The sequence below is a fragment of the Xiphophorus maculatus genome, chromosome 6, assembly GCF_002775205.1.
Source record: "Xiphophorus maculatus strain JP 163 A chromosome 6, X_maculatus-5.0-male, whole genome shotgun sequence".
NCBI classification, from domain to species: Eukaryota; Metazoa; Chordata; class Actinopteri; order Cyprinodontiformes; family Poeciliidae; genus Xiphophorus; species Xiphophorus maculatus.
The window spans coordinates 17,494,944-17,522,898 of NC_036448.1; the positions used below are offsets into that span (position 1 = coordinate 17,494,944).

At 36.7% G+C, this 27,955-nt stretch overlaps 2 protein-coding genes across 4 annotated transcripts in view; both read right to left on the minus strand.

Annotated features, from left to right (window-relative positions):
* st18 (ST18, C2H2C-type zinc finger) overlaps positions 1-2,526 on the minus strand; it is a 47,754-nt gene extending 45,228 nt beyond the window's left edge. For 2 of the 3 annotated variants that reach the window (XM_023334809.1, XM_023334808.1), the window contains exons 1-2: positions 2,374-2,526; positions 1,210-1,384 (exon numbers count right to left, since the gene is read on the minus strand). In XM_023334809.1, coding sequence (XP_023190577.1) covers positions 1,210-1,384; positions 2,374-2,463 — 265 coding nt within the window. In that variant the 5' untranslated portion in view covers positions 2,464-2,526. The remainder of the gene's footprint in view (positions 1-1,209; positions 1,385-2,373) is intronic. The other variant, XM_023334810.1, reaches the window with a different exon arrangement.
* Positions 2,527-11,758: 9,232 nt separating this feature from the next.
* rb1cc1 (RB1 inducible coiled-coil 1) lies at positions 11,759-27,953 on the minus strand. Its single transcript, XM_014471937.2, has 23 exons — positions 27,616-27,953; positions 25,358-25,489; positions 25,139-25,265; positions 24,870-25,040; positions 23,235-23,437; positions 22,641-23,055; positions 22,384-22,554; positions 22,111-22,295; positions 21,156-21,342; positions 20,678-20,759; positions 20,528-20,592; positions 20,324-20,427; positions 20,080-20,206; positions 17,648-19,572; positions 16,861-17,047; positions 16,321-16,429; positions 15,734-16,022; positions 14,909-14,957; positions 14,768-14,815; positions 14,110-14,168; positions 13,772-13,899; positions 13,465-13,535; positions 11,759-12,679 (listed from the first exon to the last, which is right to left on the minus strand). The coding sequence occupies exons 2-23, from the start codon at positions 25,426-25,428 to the stop codon at positions 12,602-12,604; spliced, it is 4,851 nt and encodes a 1,616-aa protein (XP_014327423.1). The 5' UTR covers positions 25,429-25,489; positions 27,616-27,953; the 3' UTR covers positions 11,759-12,601.
* Between the last annotated feature and the right edge of the window lie 2 nt (positions 27,954-27,955).

Here is a 27,955-nt window from a genome sequence, read left to right on the forward strand (position 1 = left end):
AAGTGGATAGTAGACATGGGCTACAAATGTTGCCCTCCCCTTGTCAAGCGTCTTTTGAACTAGAGATCAGCTCCACAAATGTTAGTATTGGATAAAAAAAATGAAAAGAAAAGAAAAATCTCTCTCTCTCTCTCTCTCTCTCTCTCTCTCTCTCTCTCTCTCTCCCTCTCTCTTTCTCTCTGTATATATATATATATATATACATATATATATATATATATATATATATATATATATATATATATATATATATATATATATATATATATATATATATATATATATATATATATATATATATATATATATATATATATATACTGTATATACTGTATATGTGTCATCTACATATTCATATATATATAAATTATATGTATGTATATTTGCACACATATATTTAGTTGTTTTTTTTCTTTGGTTTTGCTTTGTTGTTCTCTTGGGCACATAAGATCTATTCTGTATCGTGTGCCAGTAAAATGCCTCTGGAATAAACTCCAGCTCCTTTAATTATACTTTTAACACTAATTATTCTATGATAATGTTGGAAAGGTTAAATGGTTGCACCTGTTTGCACTTTTCAAATATTCAACCAATGCATTTCAATGCCTTTCTGTACACCACAGTTATAGTGTATCTCTCTCCCTGGCATGATCCCAAACTCATATAAAAAGGAGTCCTGAGTCTTTGAATCAGACCACTGCTGTGATACAAGAGCAACAAAAATGTTCGCTCCAAGAAAAACTTTTTTGCCGCTTCTAAGTCGCACAGGAGCCACATTAGCATGTGAAAGGAATAAACAGGAGCATTCTCAGTTACACACTCCACCTGGCTGCAAACCAGCGTCCTTGTCAGAAGTCCACCCACCGCACTGGCTAACACTGAAAGACCTCCTGGGGACCGCAGTGACCATTCACTCGCTCCTCTCTTTTTCCCATGCACCTGTGACTGTTTTTGTGTTTGCTATTTTTCGCTTTGTCTTTTTCTGGCAACACTGTATCATCGGAGACACACTTTCCCTCAAAAGGAATTCTCCTGCCCAACAATGTGGTTTGTTTGTTCACCGGATATGGCAGGCCAAAGAGTCAAAGCAAAAAAATATAAAAAATAAAACCTCAACACAGTAATAATTAAAATTGTCACAAAAAAAAAAATAGCCAGGTGATTCGGTAGTTTGGCCAAACTCGAAATAAGAAATAAGGTACTCTTTACCAACTGGTTTCTTGGCGAGTTGGGGGTCTTCACAGGTGCAGTTGGAAAGGTTCGCCTTCTTACTCTCCTCAGAAGGCTCATCCGGCTTCTCCATGGTCCTGGACCTTAGAGAGCTGCTTTTCCATTTTCCAAAGGACTTTGCCACAATCGCTTTGTCCGCTCCTTTCATTGTTTTCTGTAAAACACATTTACAGCATGACTTCCCAGGTTTATCCCTCTTGTGAGCCATCTGCCCCCTTTTTTGGCTCTCAGTAAACCTGGGCTCATCTTTCCCAAACCCAAAGTAAAAGAGAATTAGGGCATTGTGTGCATATGCATTCTCTTAAGCATTCCAGAAAATTTCCTGATTGCCCTGGCACGTTTTTGTTAGAGAGCGCTTGGACATTGTTTTCCTCTCCTGACATTTTTCAATTCAGTGCTGAGAGACTCGTCCTGATTGAAACTGTATAAAACAATACTTTGCAAAGTACAAAAACACAGTACGTAGTAGATGGAAATAGAAAAAAAACCCAACCATGTTTTCACATTTAATCCAACTTAAAGGAAATAAAAATAGCACATTATGCCCTAATTGAGTGCTCTACAGTCCACAAATACTATTACAAGGCCGATCAGGATTAGCAAAGGAACATACCTAGTTATCTATTTCTGAGTGCCAAGACTGCTAGCAGTGGGCAACTAAATTTCAAAAGCTGGCAAATCCAGTTGTCTCCTAAATACAGAAAGTACTTAAATCCGCAGCTAACAGAAGAAAAAGACGGATAAAGGGTGCTCTGCATATCACCAAAAAGCTTGTGCACTTTTCAGAATCACTGGCTAGGTTAAACAAATATGCTAAGTAGAGATCAAAACAATCCTTTGATCTGCAGCCTAGTTTCCAGAGGAATGGCTTGGCTGTTGTTGTAAATAACTTGTATAAATCTATACACCATTTGCCTTCAGGTAATATGAAAAGTGCCAGGAATTCTCAGGCAAATACCTTGTGGCTAGGAAATAGATCAGATAAAAGCATATAAATATTTCAGAAATCCTGCACTTTGTAATTTTCTGCATTATAGCCAAGACTTTTTACCCCCACCCCACATTTTACCATTACATTTATTTCCCCATACCATAAAAGCCTGACTTAGTTTAATCAGATAACAAAAGAAAACCACTTTCTACCTCTTTCTGTTTTGTAGTTTGGAAGAGAGCTCCTACCTCCAACATGCCATTCAGGTCAAACACAGTGTAAAACATTGTGCTAAACTTCATACAAAAGAGGCTTGAAGAACCAGAATGCAGAAGCTATGCAACTTGCTGACTAACTTTGCCCTCTGTTTTGATCGGCCACACAAAGAAAAACGCTGTCCATTCAAAACAGACAGCATAACTCTTTTCACAGGGGTAGGGCTGGAGAGTGAAGGGGAGTGGTGGGGGAGCCGTGAACAAACGAGGCCATGTCCTGAGCTGCAGTCAGCTTCCCGTCAGGCCTGAACAGTACGCGGTGAGAGCCGCAGGGACTGGGACCGGCTGACACCACATTCAGGCAACAGAACAACTTTTGTGCACTCTGTCCTCTTCTAGAGCATTTTTATCCCATTTATACACAACATCAGACATGTCTGCTGTCTGAATTAAAGCCTTTCCTACCTCAGTCTTCTCAATCGGTTTAATGTTGAACCATAAAAACGCATATAGGTACTTTACAATAACTGAAACCTATTTTTTATTGTTCCAGCTGAATAGAAAATAACTTACTTTCTATTTTCTAAGCTAACTGGTTCACATGAAGAAGCCAAACCAGCTAGTCTGACAAATTGCATCAGGGAAAATTATGCTCCAACTTAAAAACTAACTTCAACATTAATTTTGATCTGACGACTAGATTTTTTATTATCTGTTATTGAATATTAGCTATAGGAGGACTGTTATCATAAATTGGTGAAAAATAATAACCAGGATATATAACATGCTGTGCACCATACACTGATGATAATTTTGTAAATACGTTGATTCAGCTAATGTTTTGCTGATGACATATTGTGCCATGTGGATTTTATTTGTGTTTATCTGGTTGCCCCTACACTGTCCATTAAATGTAATTAGTCTTTTGTTTGCTGTCGCATGACTGTTGCTACAGACTCTCCATCCACAACCTCACACATAGTCTGAAAGCTCAGTTTATTTGCTCTTCATATATAGAACTACCAGTAATTAATACATGTATGTTTCGGTTTTAGTTACTCCAACACTGTTGATAGCATCCAACCTTTTGAACATAATTCCCTGTAGCCAAGTGCTTACAAGGTAAATAAGCAGGTAACACCACTAGAACATGAAACAATCTAACAACAAATTATCTGCACACACAGAACAGCTTGGTATATCTAAGGAGAAAGAAGCATCATGTTTACATAAAATCATGCCAAACCATGAAAATAAACCAAAAGATAGCAATACTCACACCTCTGTTTCTACCTGCTGTATTTCTGTGAAGCACTGAAACTTGACAAAACAAATGCTTCCACAAAAGGTTTGTGTCCAAACTCAGAATAGACACTCCCTCCCCATGAGATGTTTAAACCCAACATTTAGAACCAGTGTCAAGGAATAATAATATACATAGAATAAATAAATTTCTATGTGGACATTATTTTTATTGAGTAAATTAATTACTACTTTGATGCAGGACAAAGTAGTATTATTAGGGTATTTTTTACTTGTTAGGTAATTCACCTACTTATATTTCAGATCTTTTCACATATCAATTCAAATGTAGCAATAATGTTAGCTGAGTTTTGGTAAAACTCTCTCTTTTATTGCCCCATATTTTGAAATAATTAAGCCTTAAACTCTCTGTTCCCATTTTCAAATGGTCTTCTTAAAGAAACGATTGTTTTAATTAGTCTCTTACAGCGATTGATTCAAGTAGGTGAAGGGTTTGTATTTCATATTTGTAAGCTTCGAAAAAAAAAAAAAAAAAAAAAACTTTTGAGTTCTCTAGCTGTGCTGCCATTCAACTATGAGTTATTAGGAAGAGAGATGCTGTGTCTTAATGGACCTTTGTAGCTAAATTAAGGCTGTCTCATTATTATTAGCATGCTTCAAAATTATTGGTACCACTTGCAAAGATGTGTTAAATTATTCTAAGGGGAACAGTTTTGAGTAACTGACCTGAAGATGTCACTCTTTCCTGCAGGTTTGGAGATTTTTTTTTTTTTTTTTAACTGTTTCTTCTTGAGACGGCTGGTCGGATAAACTTGAGTTCCTTATAAAGGATGTTTGTCACACTTCCACTTGTTTTAATGTGTTTGTTAATGCTTAGTCTGTAAATACGAGCAAGTATAGTCAAGTAGCTATTTTCTTGTAAACATTTTATACCTTATTATCATCAGCACCTATCTGCCTCAGTAAATGTTCTTTAGTATTTCCTGTTTTGAAAAGTTTTACATGTTTATTCCCCAAAGAAACAGGAAGTTGTGGAATACTTATTTCAAGTACCTAAATTATAACAAATACTTAGTTGTTTTTATTTTAGCACAATTTTTAAGGGGTGGTAATATTTGTAGCAACTGTGATTTTATAAAAAAAAAAAAAAAATGTTTCTTAATGTGTGAATATTTTTCTTAAAGAATAAATGCAGTTCACTTCTAGTTAATGTTGGATTTTTCTATATATTTAAGTGCCACTGACATAAAAATGTATGTATTGAAAGGTTGTTTATACATCTTTAGTGGGGGTGCAGAAGGTGCTGGAGTGACTTTTAGAGATAGCACAAATATTTCAAATAACTAGACAGACTTAAATCTTATTAAGGATAGCGTTGCACAATTTCAGGACAACCAGCTAAAATCAAGAGTTTTAAATCTTTTAGACTTTTGAGTTGTATTTAGAGGATAAAATGGGATGTTTAACCATCTCCTCGAGAGTCCTGAAAAGCAATTTTGAGAGGGAACAGAATGTACCATATTCTTGACCCGTCTGCCTCAGATGCTTGCTGTATATGGAACTGAATACTGGACGTGAATTGTATCATTCTCTGTGTCAACTTGTTAGATGGCAGTTGCTGTAGTGGAGTGGTGAGAGCGGCACATATGCATTATAGGAGAAAATTGTGAAATGACAGATTCCGGGTGTGATACTGAGGGAATGACTAACTAATAGGAGGGGTGCTCCAGGCTGTTAGCTTTGAAAAGCAGTTTGCACATTACTTTATCTTGTCAATCAGATTCCTGGAATGGAAAAGGTGACTGATAACTTGAATTAATTATTTTCTTATTGCATGCATGTGTTAATTCATGTTAATTTATGTCCCTTACAGGCCCAAGCCAGAATATCCAGAGTAAAGCGCCACCTCTGGCACCCAGATCACCACACCACTCTCTTTGCATATATTTATATCAAATGAAAGACTTTTTTTTTTAATCCTGTTGGAACAAGGACTGACTGCCAAATGTGATTTTTGAAATGTACTTTTAAGCTGTTCATGCTTTCTGCTTGCGCTTTTTCATAACAACTGAACAACATAGAGCAGTATTTATGGCTATGATGGGATTGGAAAGTTACAGATTATTTTTTTAAGCAAATCCTACCCCTTCAAAAACACTATTATTCTTATAGAACTCATAACTAATGTAATGCAGGGCTCAAGATTACAAAGGGATTCTTTAAATGAACATGTTTAAATTAATTTGATTATTCACTGTAGTTAATTAGGCAAAAAGAAAAAAAAATGTACGCTTACATACCTTACTTATAGCTTTTGGGACCCATTGCAAAAGTAGCAGCAGTTTTATGCATCGCACAGAACGCTCTTTGTATGTACAATTTAACTAAACATTATTAAACATTTTAACAAATTTAACTTCCCCTGAACACAGAGGATAAGAGGAAAATCATTCCTCTGATGAGAACAGAAACAGCAAGAAGTTCTAACAAGGAAAAGCCTGCCAGGTGGCGAACTGGCTGCACCAACAGAACGCACAATCTGTCTGCTTCTCCTTCCAAACCATTGACAGCTGCCATCACCAGCCTTGCACAGTCGCACTCAGTGGCTCCTCAGCTCCCTGCCCATCCCTCTTTAGTGTTTCCTGCTAACCTCAGAGACAGGGTCACCTGGCCCCCTAGTTTCCCGTCTGTGGGGCCGTGCTGGCCCCCTGGAGACCTGCCTGCACGGGGATGTGTGGCTAACAGGGGTCTATCGAATCCCCTTTAATATGCAAACTAAAGGGAGATTCCTCTGACCTGAGACCATAGATTTTTTTTTTTTTCCTAACAGCGAAATCCAAAAATATTTCAGTGATGTATAATAATGAGACTGGATGACCAGTTTTTGATCTGCTGGTGATTTGATATCAAGCGTTATCACAGAAAAACAGGTACGTTTTCAGGCTGCCTTCAGTCACTTTGGATCTTTTTTGTCTAATCCAAAGCTCGATGGAAGATTGTTGTGCTGAACCCGTTTTTAGAAATAATCGCACAGTTTTAGCTTTTGCTCGAATAATGTTTCTATGTTTGAGGGAAGAACCAAAGCGTGCGGATGCACAGAGGCTAAAGTGAAGAGTGTTCCACAAAGCGAGCCTTGCAACCGGGCTAAAAATAAAACCTGGCAAAGTTGTTCTGATCCCTTATTGGTCCCATAGTTTGATTTCACATTTAGCATTTGCATTCCCCTCCGCATAAACATTTCATTCTTCTCCTCCTGCAGTACAATGAGACTTGAGTGACTTTGGCAGCAGATTTTGGATCGGTGCTCCTGAATCCACCAGTGTATGTTATCAGCAGGTAAACAAGCTTTCGAACAAAGCCATAATGGAACTGCAAGCGGCATAAAGAGGCTCATCTCAAAAGCTATACAGCCCATCAAAGCTGGTGTCATTTCCTCAACACTGCAATGCAGCTGGAAAATGCATGGCTGTTAGTTACAGTTTAAATCGCCTGTCTATTTTCAGACACTTCAGAACTATTTGTATTGATTATTTTCTTGTCAGTAAGCAGCCAGATTACCAAATAAAACAACAGATTTTAATGTTTGCTGGGATTCTTTTCTGTTTTGTTCTGTGGTGGGGAATCAAAAACTGTGTCATGCACTAAATTAAGGGGATTTGCACTACAGGGTATTTGAATAATTATTTTTCCACTGGAAATGAAATAGTTCTGTCTATATTTGGGCGGATTACTGACGCCATTGAACTTAATGTGAAAATAATTTGCTCTTTAAGCGCACAGTAAAGGCTATATCCTCCACTTTCTACTCACCAGATGCAATCTTGTTAACCGCACGCCTGGATGCTTGTCACCAAACTTTCCACACATTTGCCTTTTGGGTACAGCTCAGATGCACAACTGAAACCTACGCACTCTCTCTTCCCAGCGAGTGGAGATACCTCAAAGCTTTCCTTTCACATGCTGCATTATCTCTGTGGCAGTAATTATCCATAAAACTATGCCATCAGATGGTTCTGATTTCCAATCTGAACCCAATGAATGTGTCTAAATTTTGAATTATCATATTTATGTAGATATGTGTTACTAATAGTGATTATGTTCGTCATGTGGGTAGAAAATCAACCGTTCTTACATTGCGCATTCTCACATATTTCTCAGACATTTCATCACACATTTAATCTGCCCCTGTCTCAGATTTGCCACTGAACCTGTAGTCGAGGCAGCGAGGAGGGGGTGGGGGGGGGGGGACAATAACGGATGAGATTATGAAGCATGTCTGTTAAAGCATGTCTGTTTGATCATCGCTCTGTTTAGGTGAAGTTCTCTACTTGGTCTCTTCAGTCCCTGACAGCAGATATATAACCTAATCTCTTTCCCGAACCCTTTTCTTAGGCATGAATGGGGTGGAAATGTGATGGCATTAAGTCGATTTACTCCTTGGTTTGCAGTTTCAGCCTTAATGCCTCCTGGCTCTTCTTCAACACACTCGCTCCATTTAGATTTCAAAAATATAACTGTTATGTTAAAGCTTTCCTATTTATTTTTCATTTATCCATCATTTGAAGTTCATGCATATATTTACACCGCGAATAATGCTTGTTTATTTGCAGTGCCATCTATCTGCAAATACGGTCGCTGATATTGGAATATCGAATGCAACTTGTGCATTATCTTCAAACAGAGAATTTATCAGTGACAAAGGCCACCATCTCAGACTGGAAGAGAATCTCTGCGAATAGTCTGACATCGTTTTTGAATTTCGCATTTACTCATCTAAATCTTAATTTAGTGCCTTCAGGAGGCGTTGACAAGCAAAGAGAAGGCTTTTCATTGTGTCTTTGTGTTTCATCTGGAGGAGTCTGAAAGCTGCCTGAGAATACCTGTCATAATACTGTAAAGTATGTTTGTGATAGATCTGCTCATCTCCAGACAAAATAAATAAATAAAAATAAAAAGGAGAAAACTTCAGGTGACTTCCTTCTTGGAATTAATGTTCGGATTTCACATTAAATCATGTTGATAGGAACTCCGTGTTGTGTTACTTAGTTTTTCAGAAGTATGGAAGAGACATTTCTCCTACAACTGTGATAAGAATATAAAACTACATGGGTAGCAGAAAATGCTCTTCATTTTGAAATAGCAGAATTGTTTCATTTTATTGAACATGCATTGAAGTCAAGTATTTATTTATGTAAACAAAAACACTTCAAATGACAGGTTATAAAGTTAGCATTAAAAGAAACTGATATTTAGCTTTGGCATTAATCTACAACTATAATAGCTCAGAATGATAGTAATTATTAACTTTATAGAACAGGGTTTAGAAGTTCAACCTAGGGATTATGACAATACCTGGTGTGTTTTCTAACCTTTTTTTCCAAATACAGCACAAAATCTGACCAATATTTAAAGTTCATTATTTAAATACTGTACAGTACATATACAGTATATATTTATATGTGTCCCTGTCTGAGTGTGTAGATGTCATAGGTGATAAGTTAAAAAACAAGAAATCGCAATAGAGCTATTAGACTATAAACTACTTTCAGAGACAAAACATTTTCTTGATGATAAATTGTCAAGACTGTTTGGGTTTCTCTTGAAAGTGTTTTGAGATCAGATTTTTATTCTTAAAACTTCTTCAAAAATTGTATTTTCATGCATTTGTCAGCATTTGGTCACTTTTAAAAACATATTCAGGTATGTTTAATGTTACTTACTCTTTGAAGTCAGTTTAATGTTACTCACTAGTGGTTTGGAAACTATATTTTAAGAACTGAGAGAAGGGCAATATTAAGACTTACACTTCTTTTATAGTTTTTCTGGGTGATTACAGTTAAAACATTTTTAACTAAAGGTGTTACACAATAAAATACTTTTCTGCTACAACTGTGATTTAAAGAATCCTGAGAAAGTACATGAACATTTGGACCATCTCCCTTCTGATAAAACAGCAAAATAGTTTTTATTTTACATTTTATTTGAAACTGCATGTAAAGACAACATTCTGTTGTTTTTTTATGTTTATGTTTTTTATTGTATTATAACTCAATTTTAGTTATAAAATCTAGTTATGAACTGCACATACATTTGTGATAGATCTGCTTTTGTTTAAAATACAGTTCATGCATCTTAATTTTTTATGCTAACAAAATATTCAGCTTTTGCATAGAATTATATTGATAAGAGGGTCATACAATCAGTTTTGAGATCATATTTAAGTTTATTTAACAAACATTTTTTGGGGTATTTAATTAATTATAATTCCAACTGTCCAATTAAAAGATTTTTAAATATATATATTTTCATAATACAGATAGAAATAATATCTAAGTAAATAAACTAGAAAATGATGATTAAATAAATTTAAATTTTCAATTATTTTTTTATTATATTATATCTCCATAATTTCATTCTGTATACTTACTGTATATGCTAAAGTAATATTGACACATTGTTCAAGTTAATCGTGAATAATAATAATAATAATAATAATAATAATAATAATAATAATAATAATAATAATAATAATAATAATATGTAATTATTTATCAAATATATTAGATCCTAAAACAGGATACCTAAACAATAAAAATACATGAATGGTTTATTGATGGTCTTTATAAATAGGCTAAAAATTTGTCTGCAGATATCTTTAGGAACCTTTTTCTGTAACTTGTCTGCTGGTGGACACATATGCATCATATACAGTCAGATTCAATAATTTAGAATAATCTTGAAAAGTTCATTTATTTCACTAAATAAAACATATAGATTACTTACGCAAAGACTTTTCAAACCTTTATTATGATTCTTCTCTTACTGTATTAATAAAACACAATCATTTAATATTGGAATATTACATCTGAACAATAAACAAAACCACATTTTTAATCCGGAAATCTGGCCTTGATGAAAAGAACCTGCATAAAGGTTATTTTCAAACAGTACTTTCAATCGGACAAACGTGCCTCATCGGAAAATATTTTAATTTACCGAATATGTCTGTGCAAGAGATGAGTGCAGGTTTATGGGTGAGACCTCAACAAAATTTTTATTCTTACTTTATTCTTACTATTTTATATTTTTGCCTCCTTTCAGAAAACTCTGAAAATATGTGACTAATTTTATTTAAATAAAAAAGTTTAATAAAATTTCCCAAGAATAATATTTTAACACCAATGCCGCCATTTGAAAAGCAAAAAAAACGAAAACGTTATAAATTTCCTGTGTGCACGTTTAAACTAAATGCTTCAGTAATGTAAATAAGTGGTCAGCTGTTAGAAAAGGAAGTCACACAGGCAGTTTTAATGGAAATAGCTCCAGACTACACATGGCAATGTTAAATCTCATTCAGCCTGAGGAGGCTGACTCCCAGCAGCACTGAGCTCAGTGGGGGGTTGTAAACATTTACACTAAGAGCCTGTCCAGTGCACATGGTTGCTGCTTGCCAGCCACCTCGGTATCGAATGTTGTGTTGCATATTTTGTCGTTCAGGCCTGTCCCGAAATTGTAGGAATCACACCATCAATTTATGAAGGAGCCATCCAAATGTGACAACAGGCTTATGCTAAATGGAGAAAATAGAGCTAAACATTGTTAAAACACCCCTAGACCCACATGGTAGAGAGCGCTCGACGGCGAGCTGCTATGCTCCCCGCTGTGAACTGGGAAAGTGATGTTGGTGGGCTTCCTTCTCCATGAGGGCCGCATCGTTCTTGGGCCACGATATGAAGCCTTTTTGAAGTCTGTTTCCTGCAGCAGCGTGCCAACATTTATGTTTCCACAAAATCAAAAAATGTTAAATCAAGTGAGCGCACTACATTGTGCTTTTTTTTTTTTACATTGATTTCCTGAATGCCCAGAAAATTCTAATGGCATTATTATACAGGCTATGCACTAATTACACAAAAAGAGGCTCTTTTTTGTTTCGAATGTCACATGTCAAATAAGACATTAATTTTCCAGACATAAAAGCAATTTTGATTACAGGCAAGTAAAAAAACCTAACAGTCTGCCTACCAAACTTTTTTATATATTTTTTTTCCCTTCTCCTTTGTTATAACCAGGAAAACGCTTTTAAAATGCTAAGAAATAATAAAAAGAGGAAACAATTGAATATTTTGGGGATCAATCCTTTATTGTTTCAAAACTCTATCCTTTACAATACAGTCAGTTATTGTTACATGTGATTTTATGGGTAATATACAATGTCTCCCGATAATGAAACACAGTCACAATGTTTTCCTCTCTACATATCCATATTCTATGATAATGAGAAGTTTGTGCTGATATATTTACTTAGTTCTGACAGCTCAATTAACTTCCCTTTTCAAATTAACAAAAGCATTGTTTTTCAAAGTGCATTTCAAGGATTGCAAAGATGACTGCTTCCTTCAGTCAGTCACGCAGTCATAATGTACATGTCAGTAATGACAGAGCGCCATACTGATTGTGAGTAACATACAGCATTAACTACATTTCCAACTACGACATTTATCTGTTAGGTAAATCAAAGAAAATATTTCAACATGCATGCTATGAACATTCCTCCATTAACATTAATTATAAATGTATATTTTTTTATTTAATTATGTTGATAATGACAGTATTTTCCACAAGCGGACAAATGCTGAGAATGAGAACTAATATTTAACATCCAAATTTTGTTCAATTTCACACACAAGTCAGAGGGCATAATGCCACAGTGTACAAGGCAATGCCCTAATTAGGTTAATAGCATTTGGTCCACGATAAAATAAAATCTGGATTTAAAATAATAATAAGGAAAAAAAACAAACAAAAAAAACATGATAGCATATGTTTCAGATATTTAAACTGAAACACAAAAAATTATGTTGCAAGACGATCTTCAATTTGTCTTTTGCTGTTAATGTTATCAATTATGATGTTTTCGTTCAAAAATTAAAATAAATATACATTTTAGCTCGTTACTTGGCTATTAGACTTTTCTATTCCATGGAACAGCTTTCACTCTGTAGAACTTGGTTCCTAAAGGAACTTTGAATCTGTTCTGGGCCTGAAGGAGAAAAACACAGTTTTGTGAGAAACAAAGAAAGTTCTTTTAATGCTGTAACATCATAACAAACATGTCTCAAGATTTAAAAGAAATATTATTAAAATTAGAGATCAGAGAGGATTTACTTGGTGACAAAATTCTGTTATTTTTGTGCTAGAAATCTTTGATCCCTACTGATGGGAAATCAGTCAGTTAGAAAAAAAAACTAAGACAAGGGTCTACCTTGTCAGAAAAACTGAACAATGTTTGTTATGCTAACGACAATAATGTTCCTAGTTGCTAAAAACAAAAACATGCTGAAAAAGACACTCTCTCACACACCATGTGATATTGCCTCTACCCCAGAGATAAATAATCAATGATTGATCTTCTTAAGAAACAAGTTAATTAATCATTTTAACATTCTAACACAAATCAGTAAATCACATATTTTCTTCTAATTAAATATTAAGTTGGACACAGCTGTTATTTGTTTTGAAAATGTTCTTATAGTGTGAAAAAAATCTTCAAACTAGATTTCTAGTGAAGTTTTATTTAAAAAGTATATGTCCCATACATGTGGTTCTGCATTTTGTCAATTTTTAATTATGCACAAAGGCTTTTTAATCGCTGGCTGAAAAACAAGTGTTTTCTTTTCCCCAAAACATTTTTTGACAACTAACTTTTAATTTAGTTAGAAAGTAAAAGCATTTCAGTCTTGTTTATTGTCTCTACAGAAATATCAGCTATTCAGGAAATCTTACACTTAATACAAGAACAAGACAGATATTAAAAGTTCAAAGCACCTTCTTTGCCTGACAATATTCCTTCTCCATCACTTTTCCAAGCACCCATGGCCGTCTTGAGGTCCCTGATGCTTAATACAGAAAAAAAGTTAAACAATGAACATGTAGGAAACTGGCTACACATGGGTAAGCAGTAAGAATACGTTATGATTTGTGGCCAGTGACGCTTATGATGGCATATGAATTCTAAAATAGAAATTACTGTTTATGGGTGTTTGGCTTACTATAACGGTAAATTATATTTAAAAACACGATACTAAAGTTACAGGTTTACCAGTGATTTTAGTAGGCTGTAATAGGAGCTGACCTGGTTTAAGGTCCAGTGCAGTGAGAGACTCTGAGTGCAGGAAGTAGAGGGTGGGACCAACTGTGAACAGCACGTAGTTGTCATGCCTTTCATCCAGGATGATTAGAACCAAATCGCCGACCTGGAAACTGAAACACAAAAAGATGGACCATGAGACAAAGAGATGATCTCCCAGACTTCAGTAAAGTGCAAACAACACTGTTATGGTAATTATACAATAATGTGTGTAATTATCCTGAATGTAATCAGGGTCGGTTTTAGCCAATATTAAAACTGTTAAAAGTCACAGTGGTAAGGACATGCTAATGCCATGTGGTATTTTATTAGCGTTCACTTACTCTCTGATGGCAATTTTGTCTGAATGCCGTGATGACACGGAGGACATGCTTTGAGACATCTGCAAAGAAACAGATGAGACCAACAATTATCATATTGCATTAATTTAATGACAGCAACAACTTGGACTAGACGTGACAGAAAAGGAGATCGCCTTTATTCAAACAAAATGCATTAAATTAGCTTGATCATTAGCATCGTTACTTTTCGGCTACTACTTTTTGCTTATGACTTTTGAAAATACACTAAGTATTTTAACATAAAATCTAAGATTAGCAAAATATATGTTTAGTCTTTATGCTATTTATTTCTTTAAAATTACATAAAGTCAGTTTGCACTATATTGTGAGACACTATTCTAAATGTCTTTTGAGCCTTTGCCTGGATTTATTCTTTGATGCTACTGCCACCTAGTGGAAAGGACATTATATTTCTTAAACCAAGGGTCTTTCCTATGTACATACAACAATTCTAGACAAATTTTATTTAAAATCTAAAATATCTGCATCAGTTGAAGCAGTATATTTTTACTTTTAAATATTTGTCAGAAAAAAAGCATATTCTTATTTGTCCTATTTTTCTATTTTCATTTGACATACTTCTCCAGACCTGCACAAGTTGTGTGAAAGAAATAATTATGTTACAAGACACTCGACTAACCAGTCGCTGGCTGAGGCGCTTGTTTTCTTCTTCCTTCATGTGCAAAGTCTGCAACATTTAAGAAATTAATTAAACACACTGAAACAAATAAAAAAACAGATTTCAACATGTTTAAAAGAAGGAAAAAACATGCATATTTACCCTCTCAAGTAACATTATCCGCTGTTTCTCTTCTGACATCACGGTGTCACTATGGGAAAAATGTAAGATGGTAACTGTATGAATAACATTGGAGGAAAAACTGATATTTGGCATCATCTTTTTATCTTGTGCCTAGTTAGTGCTAATAAAAACAAAACAAAAACTTGCACTGTCACATCCTGCCCTACCTTCTGTCTGCTTTCAAATGTGTCTCTGTCCATCCATGTCTGGTTCATTTACTCTTGGAATCTTTCAGCAATGCAATGCTTTCTAAGGATGTGGCTAATTTAGCTGAAATCCCAACCAAACTAAAGCTTGGTGTAAACAAAAATTTTGTCGGACCTAGGTTGTTGTTTTTTTTTTTTTTACGAGCTTACGACTGTCAAAGGAAATACAAAATCACTAAGCAGGTGAAATCAAAATCTTCCAAAATCTTACACTTCTTATGAGTGTATGTCTACAAGAAAATATTTCACATCCAAAGCCCAAATTCAGCTGAAACTACAATCTAAATAACTTGATTCTACATCGGAACATTCATGCCTGTAAACACCAAAGTGAACAATAATCTTGACTTTTATACAAAAGTTTTCTCTGGTAGTCTTATTTAAACCATGGTTTTAGAGATACACCACACCTTTCCCATATATCTTGAGAAATAATTAAAGGTGTTTAAAGGGGTTTGCATCATAATATACGCATGTCAACGTGTACCCTTAATTTGATTTCCTGCAGAAACAAGGCAGTAAACCTGAAACTGTTCCTTTAGCAATGTCTTCAGTCTTATATTTTAAATAATAGTTTTATTAAAGAAGAAGTGCTTACTCAGAAGCCACCATGCTGGCTTCCACAGCTGACTCGACGTGCTCGTCATCTCTGAAGGCCGTTACGGAGGCCAGTCGGTCCGTTTCAGCCGAGGTCTCAGGAGAGCAAGCCCCCGTAACAGGCAGAGCCCTCGCTGCTGCTCCAGCTTCTGAGAGATCTTGAGCCGAGTTCGAGGGGAAGAAGGCTGAGGAGACCAGAGCAGAGTTGCGCAGACGGTTCAGCTCTTCCTCCAATTGCTTTTTCTCCTGCATCACACTCGCTCGGTCCTCAGACAGCGTTTCTATCAGACCTGCATTACAGAAACAAAAACAAACAAAAGAAACCCCATAAATTGAAACTTTATTTGTCAAGATGTGTCTTTTATGTGATTGTTTTACTTATTTTTCTGTCTTTATATGAGGTTTTTTCAGCAGTTTGTTCAGTTTTGCTGTTTTAAAAGTGCTTATAAATAAAGCTGGCTTGGCTAAACTAGAGTAGCAGAATAATCTTAAATGTTTCAATACTATTTCTGCTATTAAAACTAAGTTACCGAAGTACACAAATAACACACTTCCCAACTCCAGCCATATGTAAAGCACAGTACTCGCCTTTGTCTTTTTCCTGCTGCTGGGTAACTTTTTGTAACTTCTCCGAAAGGTCGTTGATAATCTGCTCTTTCTTCAACTTCTCTCTTGTTAGAACAGTGTTGAAGTTCGTCTTGAATGTAGAAGAAACAAACATTTTGAATTTTCAAACAATATTTAAAAAATAGAATACATTTGAGCTTGCATCATGACATTTGGCTGCTGAGTTTAAGGCTATCTACCATCTTGCTCCTCTGATGGGTCTGCTTTAGTAAGATGCTAACCATTGTCATGATTTTGCTTTTGCTTTAAAGATTAAGGGGGGATAGTTTGTTTCACACATGTTGTGACGTTGCCTCTGCCGCCAATCTAACTAAAGGAAAACTATTTTAAAATTGTTTACTTTTCTTCCCATGGTTCTTGAAAAGAAATTGAAGTTAAAGCTTAAAAAAAAAAAAGAAACAGAAAATTGAAAGACAGCCACAAACCGGTCTGTTTCTAACAACTGCTCAAAATATGTCAACCACGAGGCTTTTAATGCCCATTTCCAGTTTACATACAAACCTGCTGCTCTGCAATCAGTGATGTTTTGAGGTTCTGTATCTCTTCGTTCTTCTTCTTCTCCAAGAGCTCAATCTGGGCCTGCAGAGAGGCCCTCTCCTGCTGCAGGCGCTCCTGTAAGGCTGAGTCTAGGGACAGAGGTGCTCCAGCATCTGCATGGCCCTCAGCATGCAGCGACAAGCCTTCATCACTGAAAGAGAGGCACATTCATTCCTTGTTGAAAAAAAACCTGCATTTCTACAATGGTAAATGCATAAAAGACTTTCTTTTTTTTTTCAAAATTGCAGCAAAGTTAATTTACTTTAAATGCTCAAGTTTTACATTTAAGTAAATAGCTGCAGTTTTATTATATAATAGGCATGGGTCAGGTCAGTCACTGGTATATCAGTAAAACAAGTTCTTTTTCAGCAAAAAAAAACTTTTAGTAAGCTTTCAGGGTGTCATTGTGACAGTTTTTCACATATTACTAGGCACTGCCCATCAGCTGACTGAAAAGAGGCTATTACACCTTTCACTTTCCGACAAAAAAAGTGAATTCAGCTTTCTGCTCTTCAAAAACTAAAGGAGATGCCACTCATTCCTCCCAACATTCTAAAAATACACAAATTGTGAATGGCATGTAAGAAAGGGGAACCTCAGCAGGTTTTCAAGTAATCTGACAATTGACTAGCAATCTGGTATGTTCTATGCACAGTCACACTGTAGTATTTTTACTCAGGATTATACTCACATTGGCCCATGTCTGTTATACAAGTTCGATTGTGTTTGATCATTAAGATCCAGCTTTTACCTTTTACATGACTGTTTCTCATGAAGCTCATTCTCAAGTTGCCTAATCTTTTCTAAAAGTCTTCTCTCCATCTCCTCCTTCTGCTGCTCTAACTCCTTAAAAGCATTTGCTGCTACGACGTTCGAGGCTTCCTGCTCCTGAGCTGCACGTCTTTCCTGCTCTAGATTTTTAGAGAGCAGATCATGTTCTGCCTGCAAATTGTTGATAACTGTCCTCAACTGCTGCTCCCGATCCTGGAAACTCCTAAATTGCTTTTCTTCGTCTTCAGCCAGAGCCGCCCGCTGCTGATCCAACTCTTCTCTAAGCCTCTGCTGCTGCTCCGCGTGGTTTCTCTCCACATCCTGGGAGTGCTGCTGCAGGGCGGAGATTTTGCCGTGCAACAGGATCGTCTGCTCCTCTTGCCGGTCCACCAGCTCCGAGATGCAGTGGTCCTTTTCGATCCTCATGAGAGTCCTCAGCTCTGCCAGATCCACTTCATACTCCTCGTTCTTAGCTTGAAGCTGCCTCTTGAGATCCATCAGCTCATCTTTAAGGACTTTGGTGTCTGCCTCCACTTGGGTCTTTACAGCTTCCGCCTGCTGCATCTTAGCTTCTTCAAATAAGATCCTCACCTCCTCCATCTCGGACTCTTTGAGGGCCAGGTCTACCTCTAGTCTACAGCGGAGTTCTGTGAGCTCCGTAAGCCGAGCTTCCATTTCTTTAATGTGAACATCCTTCTCTTTAATAGCGGTATCGTGGTGATCTGCTGCCTTGGTTAGCTTTGTACTATTTTCAACAGCAAGATGTTCCAGAGCCTCCTTGTTGTTCTTATTCAGACTATCCAGATCCTTTTGGTGTTCCTGCTTCAGTTTTTCCTCCAACTCCTTTAAATGGCACTGAGAAACCGCCTCCAGCTCCTGTCGGATCTTCTGCTGACTGCGTTCGATCTCAAAATGCAGGTTTTCAAGCTGACTGCTCAAAGAGTCTTTTGAAGTTTGGAGCGTCTTGATTTCTTCTGTTTGATCACAGTTGATCTGCTCAAGATTTTTGATCTTTTCAGCAAAGTTTCTCTCTTTTTCCACCCATCGCTCTTTCTCATTCTCCAGCTGGGTAAGTTCTTTCTCTTTGCGCTCCATGAGCCCCTCCAGCTCTAGCATCGCTCGTTGGACATCTCTGACAATATTCTGGTTTACTTGATTTTCTTCCGTCAATGCCTGAACCTGCTTCTCCAGCTCCTGCCGAGCGCTGAGAAGCTCTCCTTCATGCTGCTCGTTCAACTCCATTTTGTGACACTGGTAGATTTTGTTCACAGTACTGCGCACTTCCATGGTTATGCTGCGCAGAGCTAACCCAAAGTCCTGCTGTTCCTTCAAGACAAAACCTCTTAAGTAATAGAGGTCAGCCTTCACTCTCCTTAGGTTGGAGTGGGACTCTTCTGCAGCACATCTGTATTTCTCCAGAACTTCCTTGAGGTCGGCAATCCTTGAGTTTTCCTTCTCCAGCGTTGTGGTGTCCTGCATCCGCTTGTTGTCGATGGCGTTAATGACTGAGGAGTAGAGCGACTCCACCATCATTTCGGGGCTAGTGGGGTCACTGATGGGGTTCGGGGAGGTCAGGTTCTCCTCGATCACAAACTCGTTGACAGCAGACATGAAGTCAGATTCGGGGCTTTCGGCGAGAGAATCCAAGTCCAGGGATCCCTGCTGCAGGACAGGGTCCATGTTCGGGTGGCCGATGGTTTCGAAGTCAAATGTTTGTGCATCAATGCTGTCTGGCGACAGATCCTCTAAAGGAGCTGGGACGGGTACAAGCAGGGGCTGACAGCTGGATCCCTGAAGGCTAAGACAGAGAGGCATTTTGGAGGGCACCGGCGTGGTGGTCCCATTCTTGCCCTCAGACTGCGGAGTTTGTGCCGTTGATCTTTGGGCGCTCTGACTATAGGATGTCTGGAAAGACAGAACAGATGGAGACGATGCAGTCTGAGTTGAGCCATAATTTACTTTACATGAATCAAATAGAAAAAGACACTTTGACTTTAAACTTTGACTTTGACTTTAAAGCAATTAAGAAAAGAAATGCAGAAAAAATTGCTGTTGATTGAAACTGGACAATTTTTAGATGGGTAGATTGGAAATTTAAAAATGTATTTTTTTCCCCAGTCAGTGAAGGCGTCATACCTTACAGCTGAAAGGTAATCATTCTGTCTTTTTTTTAAATTAGCAAAATTTAGTTTTATTGATTGATCTCTCAAAAATATAGCACATAGTGGCTTCTGCTCATTTAAGTGATTAGTGAGTTCTCAAAGCAGGAAGAAAAGAGAAAAATATGACTGTTGTTCTTAAATTATAGCAAAAGGAAACAAAAAACAGAATTCATAATAGGAAATCAGCTTTAATTTCTGAAAGATGCATTTCTAGTTCCAAGGCTAAAACTGATTAAAAAAAAGACATTACTCTTTGTTCACTCAGCAGGTCTGTGATAGTTTGAGACATTTCGTCCACGCTCTGTGCGGCTCGGACCAGCTTATGAAGTGTCTCTACATGGCGATTTAGGGGCTCAAAGTCACACATGGCGGGAATCCTGCAGGAAAAAACAAACAAACAAACAAAAAAAACATCATTTCAGCTCCGCTACAAGATTTCTGAGACAGGTTAGCTTACAGCAGGAACGGTTGAGTGTCTGCTGACGGTGACTTACATTAGGAAAGGCTGCACCTCAACAGGACAACACGATTTCAAGTACTGCAGGTCATCAAGTGAGATGTCTGGAAGTTCATCGTCAAACTTTCTGGGTTTCCGTGTCTGTAACAATGAAACGGTAGTAATGGTAACCAAAAACCTCACCCTGAAAATACAGTGAATACTATTGGAGAAAAAAAAATATTCTGCACAAGAAACCTACACAAAATGAAGTTGGAGGCCAAGACTCAAGTCCTCTAAACAATCGATTTCGGAGAAAAGACTTCCCTTAAAGTCAAAAAGAACATCAGCATGTTAGCACAACTTCAGAGGTAAAATGTATTCATCAATGGAGGACTGTAAAAGCACTTACTGAAGAGTTTTCCAAAGGATTCCCTTTTGAACTTTTCTGCCTCATACAGTCGCTTCCCGTCCTTAACAAGAGCATTGGCCCACTGACAAAATCAAGAAATATTAAAGGCTTTTTTATGAGTCACACAGCCTGGTCTACATAGTTGTATAGACATGTTAAAGAAAACCCTTTTTTAAACATAACTTGATCTTTGACCCTTTTTTTTGTTAAGAGAACCACAAAATACCAGGTTCCAATAAAAACACTCTTAATTCTATAAAACTTGCTAAAGCTAAAAGTCTCACATAAAATTAATGAATTGCAAATAAAACATATACAATAGCAATTGTTGCATCAGGGTTAATTTATATTTATGCAACAAATGTCAAAATTTTAATGCATTAAAATACGGGAATATAAAAACAAGACTGTGTCTGATAGTGGCAAATAATGTCAACAAGCGGTGGCTGATATTACCATAACAATAATAGGCACTGACCTCTCTGTAGTGTCTCATAAACATTTTTCTCCTCACAACTTCCACCACTGCCAAGCAGTACATCTGGGGCACCGTACTGAGGGCGTCCACCACCCTCACTCTCTCTATTAGCTCTGTCAGGAGCCGAAGAAGAGCCTGAAGCTTCTCCCCATCCTGATCTGCGTGAAGCATCACGTAGCAGCACCATCTACAATCACAACCAAAACTCAAGCTACAGAAATGACTCTCTTGAGCATTTTTTTAACCACTAACTTCACATTCAACAAAAAGCATCACAGTTAAAGACATGGAAAAGGAAGCTGCACACAGTTTCTTCATATTAATCCTTTGAGGTTACATTTGAACCATTATTTCACAGGGTGGAAAGATTATACAACTAATTATTTCAATGAATTATAAAAACAATCTCTTGTATTTATTGTGGATTTTCTCAAATTAAGAAAAAGTTGAAATGGTAAAGGTTCAAATATGCATATTAACCCATGTAAATTTTGTAAAATATAATTTCAAGAGCTTAACCTTCACTGTATTCTTTTTGTAGCCATCAGTAAGCTTCAGATATGTTTATGTTTGGCAACTGGACCTTATTTTTGGTAAAATTGGTAATTAAATCGGTTAATTCTCTGGGATGGAATATATTTAAATCCACAGATCTTACTATGGTATCTTTGAAAACCTTTCCAGAACCCTAATTTGCCATTATAAAATTACTTTTGACGTGTTTGGAGGCCTTATTAGAACAACCTATCTAACCTAAATTGTCACACTAAAATTAAAAAGATTGTTGTGAAGTTGTGGAAAAATCTCAAAAAAAGTCATGAACTTGAAACTGCATGAGGACCAGACATTTTCAAGCTCAACATTTGCAAATGGATGGTGACAGTGAGTGTGCAGAAACTTTTCAACCAGAACTGTATCACAAACATAATTGAGAAAAAAATATTTCCGTTTTTACTTGAGTCTGACTTGAAGGTTGTTTGCTAGCTCTTGTTTGGCAGTGGTGCACTTCTTTTTGATGTCTAGCAGCTTCCTGTGGTTGTTCAGCATAATCATCAGCTGGTTGGTGTGACTCAGACACAGATCAGGCAAGACGGATGTATCCTTTAGGTTTTCAGCTCGTTTCTGATTGGCCAAAAACCCCTGGCAGCAAAAGAGTGTAAAGTACAATTAATAAAACAGACTTAACAACTAAAAAGAAAATCCTTAACAGGAAGTTTTTTGTTACTACCTGAGCAAGTTCTTTCTGCTCATTCACCAGCTTCTTACAGCTTGCAATCATTTGGTCTAGAGCGTACAGCCTGTCTTCAAGCCCTTTGATGGATTTCATGTTCTGATTATCTAGCTTTGCAATTGTGTCACGACAATCTGCCAGAAAAGGCTGGATGATCCGAGGGTCAAGCTGAAACAAACAACACACCCATAAATCCTGGTCTCCCCACTGAACTTACAAGTTAGTGTTTAGCAGTCTGTACCACAAATACTCACCCTGTTGATGGAGTCAAAGCATTTCCTGACAACCGATTCCACATCGTTAGGCCTGTCTTGCACGTTTATCCAGTCCAATAGTGTTACGTTAAAAGAAGACTGGCAGGAGAGTTCTGGAGTGTCATCATCTAAAAGTGCAGCTCTCAAACCATCACTCTCAGTCATTTCGTTTGTCTCCTGATCTCCCTCTGGCTCACATGTGGCTGTCCCTGAAGCAGATAAGGACGCTGACGATTTAGAGGCCACCTGGGCTTGAGTAGCGCAGAGCACAGAGTCGGTGGATTTTTCTTCTTCTGTCTCATCTGAATCCTTCTCCGGGGTTGAACTGGACTTCTCGATGCTCTCTCTGTAACTGTGTCTTGTCAAACATTCGAGCAGAGGAATTCTGGCCATCACAGAAACTGAAGTCCCTAATCTGCAGGCATTACAACAAATGTCAACTGAAACTTTGTTTTCAATTAAACACTCATGTCTGTCAGGCATCATTTAAAAATGTTAGTAACCTGGCAGGTGATCTATTCACAGGTTTAAAACACATTTTAGTTTAGGTCAATTTTCTTTTTAAAGTAGAGAATATCTAATTTTTATACTTACTTTGAAAGTTTGATTTTAATTTCTTCCAAGTCCTGTTGATAATTTGTGTATGCGGTGTTGAACTTCATGAGTAACTTCTGATAAGACAAAGTGCAGTCCTCCAGATTAGCCATGATAGCTGCCCAGCCTTGATGTTGGAGATGCTCATCGTGAACCAAACGTTCACAGAACGAGCAAAGTTTTTTGGCAACTTCGAACATTTCCTAGAAAGATTTTTAAAAATTAGGCAACATCAGGGTAAGAGAGTGCAATTAAATAATGTCATACTAAACTTAAGGGCACATAATTTTTATCATTCTTAATTTAAACAGATTTTCATAATGTTAGAAGTTATTTTACATCAATAGGTTGAACTGATAATGAAGTAGAAGCAGTGTGTCCCTTTTCATTTATCAGACCAGTACAGGTCTGTTTTGTGTTACACGGTGCAGACTGCTGCTGAACACCTGTCTGTCACTGCAGGGTCACCGAGACCACCGCTATTTGTCTGGCTCAAATGATAGCATCAGCTGATAACAATTACTTGCGGAGCTTCATGTAAATCCTACTGAGGCTGAAAATAGACAGTGTTTAAACATTTTCCATAAACATACGATATTGTCCATATAGTGAGCCTGAATACTAATATCTTGTAGCAGACACCGATTACATCAAACTTTTTTGTATGGACTCACTGTCCTTTGACTTGCTTGTTACTCTGTGGTTGACGTCAAACAGAGGCTCAAGTACACAAAATATACTGGCAAAATTATTTAATATTGCTGCTGTATAAAAAAACTGCCTTGTAGTATCTTTGTGGTACATATGCACTGAAATAAAGGGTTTAGACCTTTGTATTTTTGGAATATTTACAGCTTTACTGACCATCTTGTAAAAGAAGAGTCAAGGCTTTACAGCTGCCCTCAAATAGCCAAGTAATTATTCGTTTAATTAATCAAGTAATTTAATTTACTTTGTTGGAAAGGGACTATATGAACATTAATTGACATAAGTCAGTCTAAGTAGGTCAGGTTGCCATCAGCTGCAGCAAGTCCAAACCCTTGGCTTGTCAACATTAATGAATCTTTTATAAGTGCAGAAAAACCATCTGTGTAACATAGAATGGAATTAAGTAATGTTATTACTGGGCATGTTTTGCAATATTTACTAGCTCTAAATTATAATATGCCTTCCAAAAAGTCATGGTATTAAATTAAATACCTTTTGAAAATAACTTTTAAGCGGGTAGTAAACATACTTTTGTCAAGTGGTATTCTAATCTAAGAAACTAATAATTTGTTTTTATCAGCTGTAAATCAAAAATCATCAGAATGAACAAAAGTAAAGGCTTGAAAACATCAGTCTGTGCGTTATTACTCTATAAAATGTCTTTCACTTAGTGAGCTGAGTTGCTGAAATAAGTAAACTTTTCAAGAATATCTTTCAAGAATATCCTAATTTATTGAGGTGAACCTATAGGTAGCAGTCATGTAAATTTTGTAGCAGTAGCACTTATGAGAAGTCCCAGAGTTGTTTTTCCTGCAAGGATTTTTTATAAAATTGGAAAAACTTGGCATATTGTTTCAAAATCAATAGATATTTTCCTAAAATTCAAAAACAAAAACAGAAAAAGGTGTAAATACATTTAAAAAGTACCAGAGCAAGTTGTGTTCGTGAGGCAACGGTGTGAAAGACAGCTGGCATCAGTAGCGACTCTTCCACCTTAACCTGAATCTCACTCTCAATGGAAAAGGTGGTTTTTGGGATGGTTGGATCCCGGTCGGATAAGATCATCTCTTTGTTGAACAGAAATATGGGGTTGGTTTCCTAGAAAAGCATAATAAAAACAGGCAATATCAAATGTTAGCCATAAAGTCTTCAAACATTTGAAGGAAATAAGTAAATTGCAGTTAGCATAAACTTACAGTGCCAGCACTGTAACTGCAGACCCGTCTGTCTGCAGCCATACATTCCCCCCCATTGACAACAAGGACCTGATGCTGAACTGCGATTTTGTATTTGGCTTGGATGGCATGTTTAAGCTCTAATACACTGAAACAGAGAAAGGAGTCGTTTGGGTCAAAAGAAGCAGGGAGCACTGGCCACGGTTTCTGAACATCATCTATAAAATCCCAGCTTCTTACGTTTGGACAGCAAGGTCAGTGTCAAAAGTCAATGTGCTTCCATTGTTGACCTGGAACACATACAGCTTCATGGTGAATCTCCCAGGGCTCTTCAACCTTGCCTTTCTCGTTCATTAGTCATGCACCACCGCCCTGCAAAATAAAAATAAACGTGAAAACAATAACTATTAAACTTTTTTTCAGTTGCCAATATCTTTTTGCATCCCATAATTTCCATCTACCAATGGTTAAAAGAAGGAAACATCTGGGTGTGAAGAGGCACAGGACAGGCTCTGTGCAAAAAGCAGAAGTTGCCTCATCAATTAGGTTAAATATCTACCGATTTTGCAAGAATAGCATTCAGCCATTAATTTCTCTATGATCGATCAAAAACATTAGTAGGTGTGTGCAGAGCTATCAACTAGATGATTCTGCAGACTACAGAGTGAACAACTCTAAACCAAGATTTTACTTACACCAGCAATTACATCATAATGTGCATCAATTTCAACATTTTTAGCAAACTGGCTAAAGATTAGATATTTTTAAAGAAGTATACAAAAATGTGAGTACATAATTGCTTAAAAATATACAATGGAGGGAGTGAAAACTGTGGATAAAAGAGGAAAGGTCACACCACCACATTGGCAGTATTTACAACAAACAGAATGCAGGTGGAGGCTGATATTTAATATAAAGAAAATGGCACATTTCCCCCAGATTCCCTTTAAAACCAATAGATGTATAAAAAAACATTTTTCTGAATTTACTCCACCGTTGTCTTCAACCAATGTAAAACAAAATACTTAAGATCTAAGACCTGATACAAGTGATGAATTTATAACTATTTTTTAATCGTCCACTTGTAGTTTATGATACATCTAAATGTGAGTAGATGTTTGAAATAAATTAAACTACAAGCAAGAGAAAGCAAAAAAAAAAAGCAACTATTTAAGTTATGTTGTTAAGAGTGAGTCAACAGACCCTAAAAGGCATCAGAACAAAGGACAGAGGATTAAATAAAACATTAGAAAATAATAAGTCACAAAATGACAGTAGATGTGACATTTGAGCATCTTAAGAACATTTGTCTTCACGATTTATCAAAGTAAGTAACGACCAAAAAAAAAATCTGATACACAGAGATAAGGACACTCTCACAAAAACTATTTTCACAAGTACAGAATGGAAGTAAGTGGTATGTAGCAAAGAAGCACAGTACCTACAGTTTTATATATAAAAAAATGTGTCAATAATGATTCTTGATCAGCATTCATCTGTGGTAAGTACAAGGGGATAATTCCTCTTTAACTTAGTTTCTGCACAACTTTCATGTAATTCAAGCCAGGCTTGTGTTTATATGTTTAAGACTATAAACACAGGTGAGGTATTTTTAAATTTAAGAATGTCTAAAGACAGATGCTGGTTTATTTCTGTTACATTTTACTTAATGTTCAAAGAACCTTCACGTAAAAATGATGCAACAACTCGGCAATAATTCATTCATAAACAAGACAGCACAGTAACCTTTTATAGGCTACTGTACTTTATTAAATGTCTATGCCTCAAAATAAAGGGAAGCTTTATTTTAAGCCTCCCTTAATATAAAAATCACATTTTTAACTTTCAAAGTCTTTGTAATTGTTGGTTTTCTTAAAATAGTCTGAGCTGAGTCACGGTTAAACTACTGTTTACTGTCAAGCCTCAAGCCCCAATGATTACAAAATGTTGATCTCCTTAGAGACAAGCTGACAATCTCTCAAAAAAAGATTAAACCAAAAACAAAGTTTTGGCTGACATTTAGGCAGCAATGGCAAAGAGTGTGTTGCTAATGAAACATAAATCTAAACATGCTGTTATAACAATGTTGTTACTGGCTTAAACGGTTTCTGTTTATAAACGATGGTTTGATAGTTCCCCCTCTCTCGGTGATTCCGTTCACGCTTTGTGTTTCTGTGGGCCGCTTTCAGTTTAAACTTATACTTGTGTAGATGTTTCTGAATAATCAACTCAGCTGTTCTTATCAACCTCACGGCCTCTGGTTTCTCATAAAGATGGTGCCAGAGAAGTAGCCACCAACAGCTGCTGTTAGCAGCTACACGGTCAATAATAACCTACTGTCTTTGCTAACTAGCTAATAGCTAACAGGACTGTGTGGCAGTAATGCCTTAATACCGACGAATCTAACAAACATATCTCATAAACAACTAAAGTCACTTTAATGTTTAAAAGTCAGGCCAACCACAAAACAACTTGAAAAACGATATATTGCTTCTTACTTCACTTTGCTCGCATATCTTCCTCTCTGTTGGTCTTCGCCAAGGCGAGGTGGCTAGCGAAATAGCTAGCACCAGAGCTAGCTGGCTAACCCGTATAAACTGAGCATACTTAGTGGTAGCTTGGTGAGCCACTTAGGTAATGTCAGCTAGACTAACCAAGACACCGACTGACAAACATAGTTAGCTATACAGATTACGCATATTCTTGTAGATTTCTAATGGATTAAACTCCACCGGTCGCTGTTTATCTGAATTAGCTAACTACGCTAACACCCTTTCTCAGTAGGCTTGTTTTGTTGTTGTCATCTGGTGATGTGCGGTCCGTGAATGATTCGCTTAG